We start from the raw sequence: 9,222 nt of genomic DNA on the forward strand, positions 1-9,222 counted from the left end.
GGCTTCCTTTCTCGCTAGGCTCCGCCCACTGCTGGGCTACGGGGGCCGGCGAGGGCCAATCCTGGCGGCGGGGCGGGTTTTCCCGGCATCCTCCGCGGGCGGGTTGTACACAATCATCATGGCCGCCGCCTCGGCGTCTGCTTCTGCCTCTCCCGGTGCGCGCGTGAGAGCCGGAGGGAGGGGCGGGGCGGGGGGAGAGCGAGGGGAAGGGGGGGGGACAGAGAGGTCGGGGGCGGCCGTGGGGGAGGCGGCACGGTCGGTCGATCGGTGGGTGGGTCTCCGCTTGCAGCCCCCAGGCGAGGAGTCGGTCTCTCCTCCAACCCCCCCTCCTCCTCCTCCGCTCACGCTACCCGGGGAAGAAAGGGGGTCCCTGTGGGGGGGGCGCCCTCCATGGCTAAGGGGAAGGAAGGGACTGACTGTGGGGAGGGGGCTTATGCTGCAGAGGGGACCCCCCCCCGCACACGGACAGACACACACAGACCCAGCCAGAAAAGCCTTCAGGCGGTAGGAGGCGCGGAACGGCTTGGAGGGCCTGAAAGAGAGGCCTTGCCTTTTTCGGGAAGGAAGGGGAGGCCTTGACTCTTGGGGGTGGGGGTTGGGCAGCTTCGTCAAATGGAGGAGGGGGGGCCAAATCCAGCGGGAGCAGGAGGACACCTCCCCCCCCAGTCCACCCCAAACGAGAGGGATGGTCGCCAGGCTGGGCTCCGGCACACAGTGGGCTCCTCCTGGGTGGACCAGCCGTGGTGAGGCCAAGAAGGGTTGGGCCTGGGTCAGTTCCCCCCCTCCAGGTCCCCCGAAAGGAAGAGCCCAGTGTGAGGAAGGGGTTACTCGCCCAGCTGGTGCTCTTGGACGACCTTTTACTGCTGTGGGTCTGTGCTGCTCCCAGCAGCAACGCTATACATTGGACAGCAGTGTTCCTCAAATGTGAAGGAGAGTGTGAGGGGATATATATATTTTTTTTACTGATCCTTTCCCTGTTCTGAGTGATTTTTCCCCATCTCATTTGTTTGCCTTCACAGAATCAGAAGACACCCACATGGATGCAGAAGCCCAGGATCCATCATTGGACTGTAGCGAAGGGAGCAAAAACAATTCCCTTTCTGCTGAGAAACCACTAGAAGACTCTCAGGGTGACCCACCTGATTCTCAGGCTTCTGTCAGTAACGGTAGTGATTCTGAAATGGAGAAAGAGCTGGTCGAGCTAAAAGTTATTTGGAACAAAAATAAGTATGACTTGAAGTTCCCACTTGACAGCACAGGGGCGGATCTGAAGCAGAAAATCCATTCGCTGACAGGTAAGCTTTTCAGTTCACTGCTGGGAGATAATTTTTGCCACCTGCCTTCAGAAGGGATGATTGTGTTAAGTGTACCATGTTGATTCCTTCTTTGGTTAGGCCTTCCACCTGCAATGCAAAAGGTCATGTACAAGGGACTTCTACCAGAGGAGAAAACTTTACGAGAAATCAAGGTGATCAGTGGCGCAAAAATCATGGTGGTTGGCTCAACCATCAACGACGTCTTGGCAGTAAACACACCAAAAGATGCTGTTCAGCAGGAAGTGAAATCAGAAGAGACTAAGAAGGAGCCCCTTTGCAGACAAAAGGTTAGTTATTTGGTGGCCTATATGTGCCCAGCCGGACCGAGGGTAGTCACAGGTGTGTTACAGGGAAGTCTCTTAAAGTTTGTGCATGGCATGGACAGGGAAACGTGAACCTTCTTATCTTTTGATTGTTCATCTGACAGCCCTGTGATGTGGATCAGTGTTGTGATATCTTGCAGCCCATGGGAAAAGCAGACAGAGGATGTGTGCTCTCAGTATATTAGAGTATTACTGATTGGATAGGCACTTTAACATCCTTTTTAACTTCAGCTGAATCCATAGAGTTGTAACCACACTTCAGTAATAAGTAACATTGTACAGAGAAATGTTGCTACCTTTTGTTTAGTCCAGATGAGTGTCTTGATCTTAGTGACTATTGTTACTAAATAGCGAAAGTAGATGCTGAGATAAGACCATTCCTGTACTTTCCAGTAATCATTTGTTCCAGTCCTTCTGTAAAAGTTGTCCTTAGGCTATTAACTACTGGGTTCCCCCTCCCCCTTTTGCTGGTGTTTTTTACTGTTATGTTGATTTGTTACCTGCGTGCATTTTGGGCTGCTATTCTTGCAGCTGTACTAAAGAGTTTATCATTAGGACCAAAGTGTCAGCAAGAGTGTGGATTCTGCAACTGTAAAAGTTATCGACAGGACAAGGGAAGTTTTTTTTTGTTAATCTTGATGTATATGATATGTGAATTTTTTACTAGAAAAGTGGGAAATTTCTAATGTTGTGTTTCACATCTAATTTTCTGGGTTTTTTATAGCAACACAGGAAAGTGCTGGATAAAGGAAAACCAGATGACGTGATGCCTTCTGTCAAGGGTGTGCAGGTCAGTATGCAAGCAGTCAGGACTGGTGGATGTTTCTAGGATGCTTTCTTGTCCTTTACACTCACGTATCACAGAGGAAGGTGGTTTTTGCAAATGGGAGGCTGGCAGCAGTGTGGCTCGTTCACAGAAGGCCCTTCTTCTCCATCTCTTAGGAGCGTTTGCCAACTGTTCCTCTGTCAGGCATGTATAACAAGTCCGGCGGCAAAGTGCGTCTCACCTTTAAGCTCGAACAAGATCAACTCTGGATTGGCACAAAAGGTGGGTGGCCCAAAGCTTATACCATTTGATTTTGGGGGTGTCTCACAGCTTATCTTGTGGGGGCCAAGGAATGCGACATTGGGTGGTTTATAGGGCAGCCACTCTTATGGCCCTTTTAGGAGCTCTTCTCAGGTTCCAGGGCCCCCTGCCAAACGAGGGCACAACACAAATGGATGTCTTTCTGAAACTTCTCACATTTTCAGTCTGTGCTCCTTCAGTTGTGCCCGGGGTCCCCTTCAGAACGGCTGTTCTCGGATGCTACAGACTCCTGAGCTTCAGAGTCATTTGTTTAGCTGTGAATCATCCTGACTTTCAATGTGTGGAAGCGTATAAAAACTTGTAGGATGCTGGGAGAGCCAAAGTATTGGCAACTCGTGTGAATTGTTTGTTTAGCACTCTGGGCTGCTGCTTTAAGTGGGGTCCACCGAAAACCTACCAAACTGATATATTCTTTATGGTAGGAGACAAGAAGTCACTGTTGCTGTGCAAGCTGATGAGCCTTTCTTAGGTTGGTCAGCTGCCTTCCATCAAAGAAGTTCCCACCTCTCCGAAGTGTGTTCTGAATGCTATTGGGGGCCATACAAGCAACACATAGAGTACAATCTGGGCAATCAGAGAAACTCAGGAGATTCAGCCTGTGTCTTCTCTTCAGGGTACCCAGTGTGATGTAGTGGGTAGAGTGACAGGACTAGGTTCAGGTTCAAAGCGTGGCTCTGGGTTCAAATCCCCACTTGGCCATGGAAACTCACAGGGGTGTGTATATACGATCTGAAAAGAAACCAGAATATAGGGTTAGGGTGTGTACAGTATATGGAATTGGTAAAACCACTCCTTAAATATCTCACTTACCTTGAAAACCCCCTTAGGGTGGCTCTAAGTGGCACGAAACAAGGACAGTGCCCCCCCCCCACTGCTAATTTTGTTTCCACTGTGGAAAGTTACTTTGTCAAAACAAGAGGCTTTTCCTGGGAGTTGGTCTGTGCGATAATCATCATGACAATCATGGTAACTAAAAAGAGTCAGGGAGTGTGATGGTGGCTCTTCTTGGGTAACTGTTTGGATTCGGTGGGGCTTTGAGAAAACCTTTCCTGCTTAAGGAGAAGGAGGAGTTCTGGGGCTGGGGGAGAGGGGGAAGGGAAGGGAAGGGGGGGCGGTGCTGCCTGCCCAAACCTCCCCCATTCTGTTTCAATGTAGAAAGAACAGAGAAACTGCCAATGGGATCCATCAAGAATGTGGTGAGCGAGCCTATTGAAGGACATGAGGATTATCACATGATGGTAAGGGATCATCGGCTCCTTGGCTGCCTTGCGGGGTTCTCAAGGAACACTGTACTTGTTGAGCTGGGGATTTGGAAGGCAGACAGGGCTTAGATTTCTGGGGTGGAAGGGACCCCAGCAGCACTTAGCCTTGCGCACAGTATGAAGGCCAGGGTCATGCTTCTTGTTGAGACCTCAGAGCTATTCCCCTGTTCTGCAGAGCTATTCCCAAGTTCTTCCCAAGGAGAGTGTGGTTGAGGAGCTTTGGCTGAAAGCCCGACCAGCACAGCAGCACAGGATTGTCTAGTCTGCACAAGGGTTGTGGGCATGCAAGCAGTGACCTCTGTGGAGGAAACCTGGCCTTTGCCTGCACAATTATGGTGCTTCTATGAGCGGCGTGATCCTGCCTTACTCTCCTGGTAGGATTTTGTGTTCAGTGGAAGCTGAACACGTTGCTGGTCAAAGAAGTACCACTGCTTGCAGTGAGCATCAAAACCAAAGGCAGGGGCCTCCTTCCGGTAGTCATGTCAGAAATGTGGTACTAGAAGGAATGCTTTGGGTTTTCAGAAAAAGAGGAATACAGAGTTTGCCACATTCCTTAGGTTATAGATGTGGAATTCGTGGAGTCTCCTAAAGTGCACAGCCCCCAGCCAGTGTTGCATAAGGCCCTTTCCTCTTTGCACGGACAGGTTTTAAAGCAGAGCCTCTTGCTTCCTTCCCGCCCCTTGCAGGCCTTCCAGCTGGGTCCAACAGAAGCCTCCTACTACTGGGTCTATTGGGTCCCGATCCAATACGTTGACGCCATCAAGGACACAGTGCTGGGGAAGTGGCAGTATTTTTGAAGGCACGCTCACCTCTGGCACGGGAGACGGATACGATCCGAAGGACACTGCTGGGAGAGGCCTGGACGGGGAGCATCCTGGAACTTCTTAATATATCAAGACGCTCCCAAGGAGGCCTGCGAGGGCGCCAGAGGTGGGGATCTCTCGCCGTTAGTTTCTTTTCCACTTAAAAAGTGCAGCAGCCACCCTTCTGCAGTCAGCGTCAACTCTATTTTAAAAAAAACATTGCCATGGAAATCAATAAATCAATAAATACACAAACCTCTGTGTGTAATACACCTTAACCTTGCCCAGTGTAGCGCTTCTGGTTTCTAGCTTCTGCAAGGAAATGGCTGACAAGCAGCTGTGGAATTTTCTACATGTTTTGGACAAGAGACGGATATTTTCCAATTCTTTTTCTTTTCAAGCATTGCCGTTTCAGCTGTATTGTTATGACTAGGAGTTTGAGAAACCAGTTTCTCCGGCTCCTTTTGAAATTTAAAAAATACAGACAGTCAGACGACCTTTGAAATCGTATGCAAACCTTTTGTTTCGTAAGCCATATCTTCCTAGTCTGTAAGTCCCTTTGTAGCTCTTCTGGTAGGAAAATGGTACAACTCTCATGCTCGTAACCCAAAGATACTTGACTCTCCTCCTAAGATTCTAGTAACTGTTTCATGGTAAAGATTTTCTGTGCATTAATTGAGAGCAGAGAGGGTAAAAACTGGGGGTCCTGTGTAGCCAAGTTGGCTTGTTGCCTGCCAGGTTCTTCCACCCCTGCTTTTTGTTCTGCCCTTCTCTCCCCCTCCCCACTTCCCTTTGGCTGCCATCCTTGGGGGAAATCTAGACTGCCTTAAGAAACATTTCCTGACTCTCACAATCAAGGCCCTTGATTGTTTTGCAGCTCAGCTCCTGCTGGCTTCATGCACTTGGTCTCTGGCATTTTTCATCCTCCTGCTCAGAGTGTGCGCTCTTCTCGGCTGGCCTCGTCCTAGCCTCTGTAGGGCTCCTCATAGTGTCCTGCCTAAGTGGTTCCCCATTTCCTCTTGTTTGTTATATTATGTGAGGTTTTAAGTTTAACTTGTAAACCGCCCAGAATAGGAGTTGCATTAATAGAGTGGTATATAAATCAAATCACTATATAAATCTTGGGAACTAGCAGCCAGTGGTCTGTAGCCAGAGAGGTTCCTCTGCCAGGGCTGACCGATTAGCAAGTATAGGTGGGTCTTTGCAGCTCCACGGACAGTCCAGCCCTCCTGGGATCTGACCTTTAGCACAAAAAAAGTTGACTCCACACTTTAAGAGTGCGCTTGTAGAAACCTACACACAGAGAGAGATCTGTTGCATTATTAGCAGCTCTTCTTGGGAACATAAAGCAGCAGTTAGTGCTGGACGGAGCAGGGGGTAGTTCCTTCTGGGGCCTTCAGCAGCAAGTGTATGTGGACTCAGCCGAAAGGAACGAACCTGCTTATGATCAGGGGTGTTCTGCTCGGCATGCCAGGGGAGACCTGCGTGGGTATAACAGTAACGAAGGCAAAAGACAGGAGTGGCAGAAGTGGTTTGCAGGCATTGGTCCTGGTAGAGACAAAGTCGGGAGGGGGGGCGCTGTTGTTCCAGCTCTGCTCATTCAGTCAAAATACGCTGTCTGGTCTGGTTTTGTCTTCAGAGCAGCCCAGAGGAGTTTACCCCCCCCCCAGCGATGGTCTCTGCTGTTCCCACCTGATTCACTTGTGCCCACCTCTTGTGCCTTGGTGGCGGTCAGCTTTAATGCTCAGAAGGTTAATCAGCTTTGACAGAGGGATAATTTGTACTAGTTTGATTTGGGTGATAGATGGTTTCCTCTTAAGTGTCACCAGGGGGGTGTCAGACTTCCCAGAACATGGAAGCCTGGAAAGAAAAGTGTTTTCTCCCAAAAAAAAATAGACACTTTGGGGAAATTTTTAAATATATGCAATATTTTCTTATCAAAATGAAATTTGCTCTGCTGAATAAGAACATGGATTTTGTTTTTCCTGCATAATTTTGCCTCTATAATTATACTGTTTGGTATATTTATGGTAAATAAAACATAAATGCCTTAATTTCGTTCAGATGATTATAAAGTTAGCTTAAATTAGCAAAGGCACTAGCAGTTGGTGCTTGCTGAGATACCCAAAGGCTGCCATCCTGTACACATGTCCATGGGAGGAGATGCCAGTAAACTTGATAGGGTTTAATTTTAAGTAGGGCAGGCAACGGATTGCACTGCAAATATATATCTCAGTTGTTGTTTTTTACAAGTAGTTGGAATGGCGAGGAGAGTAAAATGATGAGACTCAAGTTACAATTTTCTACATCACAGTGAACAAAAGGTTTAATTCATGGGTTTAAATTGTATGTACCTCTCGGCGTTATCATGACACCCATAATTTTAGAGAAGACTCAGAAAATGAACATTTTCGATAATGTAATTGTGGAGTGGCAATAAACTTGCATATGCTGTTGAGCTGTATGTTATTCTTATTTTATCCTGACACACACACATGCACACACCTGCAGAAGGAGCTTGTGGTGGCATAGGCAGTGAGTGCCCTTTCTTAGACCTCAGCCACCTTGCCGAGGACGAACACCACAGCCCCTAGACGTATGCCTGCTGCATCAGCTCCCATGGGGATCGCAAGGGGGCTAAGCTGTGCCCCTTACTAGTTCAGGCTGCCTTTCAGAGCCCATTTAACGGGGGCAACTTGTGTAGGAGAAAGGAGCATTGTGACAGGATCGGAGAAGCGCTGTCTACAACACCTTTTTGGTTCATATCTTGCTCCCTCTTGGTCAATAACAGACCTCTGAAAAGTCCTGTGTAGCTCAATTCCCCCCCCCTCCTTTGCCCCTCTTCGGTCAGCACGGTTCTTGGTCATTCCATGTAGGTGGGGCTTAGCCGCCCATGGAGCAGGGGAGGATGATAGAGCTGTGTACACGGGAATCCAAATACATTTAAGAAAATATGAGCTGGCAGCCGCTGCCACCACACACACCCCAGACCCCAAATAGCCTGAGGAGGGGGGGAGTCTGCTGCCCTCTTAAAAAGCCACCTGCGTTGGAAGGCAAGTATAGGCTTGGGTGATGTCAGCAGTGTGGGCCATGCTGTCCTTGGTCCCTGTTTGCTCTCCCTGGACTGTAGGGGAGGTCCCGGGGACCCCTGTCTGCATTGTGGCACTCGGTCGTGGGGCGAGATGAGCAGATCCCTGTCCATCAAACCTTGAGAACTCCTTAGCATGAGGAGAAACAGCAGGACGTCTCTGGGTGGTTTGCATTGAGGTCCAAGAGCAGCAGCCTCTAGTTAGCAGAAAAGGTGGATTTTTCAAGTGTTTTATGGCCCTCCGAGTCTTCATCACAGGCTTCCAGAGGCGTATGGTCTGGTGCCTGAACATGGGTATAATGCCAAGGTATAATGCTAGAAAGACCATGCAAGGAACGATCCTGACGGTGGCGGTCCAGCAAGATAACTGGTGTGCCTGGGCAGAAGCCTTGCCAAATGGCAAGCTTCCTGTTCCTTGTGCAGGAATCTCCCATGGGATTCAGAAAATGGATTTTAAAAAACCATGAACTCAGGAAACTGAACTCACTGATTTCGTTGTTTCTCAGTGGTGGGTGTTCATCAGTTCTCCCCTTTGCACATGGACCACTGTCAAAGCAGTCAAAGCCCAAGGGAGGGGTGAGGAGGTGGCTCCTGTGACCACCTGGGTTTGCAGTCACCACCACCACCACCACCACCCCGCCCCGCCAGGCCAACCTGTGTCCGGCTCAGCAAACCTTGCAACTTTTCTCTCTCCCTCCAGGTAGGTGCCGGAATTCCACTGCATTTCCTCCTTCGGACCTGCTGCAAAAGACAGGTCCCGCTCCCCTCCCCACCCCCACGGCTAGCCCGCTGGCATTCTCTGCCTCCCAGAAACACTCTAGGGGTTGGGAGGGGCATTTCCCCAGCCCCCAACCCCCCCCCCTGCTGTGCCTGCTGCACGGCCCTGGAGAGCAGCCAGCCAGGGGGTGGTTGGCGCTTCTCCTCGCCCAACGTGGCTTTGGCGGCCATCCAGGGCCTGGGCTCCTTTCAGGAAACCTTCCGCCTCCTCCAGAGTCCCTTCCTTCTTTCCTTCTTTCCTTCCCTTGAGAACGAGGGCTGTGAGCTGGGCTGAGCCTTGGTCCCCCAACCTGTCCGCCCCCTTCCTGAATCCTGGTGATGGGCCCTGAGGACGAGAAGGTCTTCCCTTTAGTAAACTCGGCTGAGCTCACTCTGCTGCAGCCGGCTGCCCTACGGGGGTCTCATCGTGTGTGTGTGTGTGTGTGTGTGTGTGTGTGTGTGTGAGAGAGAGAGAGAGAGAGAGAGAGAGAGAGAATGATGGCTTTGGAGGGACTCCCAAGGGGCATCTAGTCCACCCCCACTGTGGCAGGAACCACTCCACAGAGACGACCACGCAACCTCTCTTG

At 50.1% G+C, this 9,222-nt stretch overlaps 1 protein-coding gene across 1 annotated transcript; it reads left to right on the plus strand.

The window, feature by feature from the left end:
* Nucleotides 1-15: 15 nt before the first annotated feature.
* On the plus strand, nucleotides 16-7,249 carry UBFD1 (ubiquitin family domain containing 1). The gene is made up of 7 exons (XM_072982798.2): nucleotides 16-155; nucleotides 1,020-1,295; nucleotides 1,395-1,603; nucleotides 2,364-2,429; nucleotides 2,582-2,687; nucleotides 3,882-3,964; nucleotides 4,675-7,249. Exons 1-7 carry the CDS (start codon nucleotides 119-121, stop codon nucleotides 4,783-4,785), a joined length of 888 nt encoding a protein of 295 aa, XP_072838899.2. The 5' UTR covers nucleotides 16-118; the 3' UTR covers nucleotides 4,786-7,249.
* The last annotated feature ends 1,973 nt before the right edge of the window (nucleotides 7,250-9,222 follow it).

Source organism: Pogona vitticeps, chromosome 13, assembly GCF_051106095.1.
Source record: "Pogona vitticeps strain Pit_001003342236 chromosome 13, PviZW2.1, whole genome shotgun sequence".
Taxonomy (NCBI): domain Eukaryota; kingdom Metazoa; phylum Chordata; class Lepidosauria; order Squamata; family Agamidae; genus Pogona; species Pogona vitticeps.

Excerpts from the sequence above, each read along its gene's own strand:
- UBFD1 (XM_072982798.2), top strand. The coding sequence starts at position 119 with ATGGCCGCCGCCTCGGCGTCTGCTTCTGCCTCTCCCG. Across the intron at positions 2,688-3,881 it reads ACTCTGGATTGGCACAAAAG|AAAGAACAGAGAAACTGCCA; the intron begins GTGGGTGGCCCA and ends GTTTCAATGTAG. Across the intron at positions 3,965-4,674 it reads ATGAGGATTATCACATGATG|GCCTTCCAGCTGGGTCCAAC; the intron begins GTAAGGGATCAT and ends CGCCCCTTGCAG.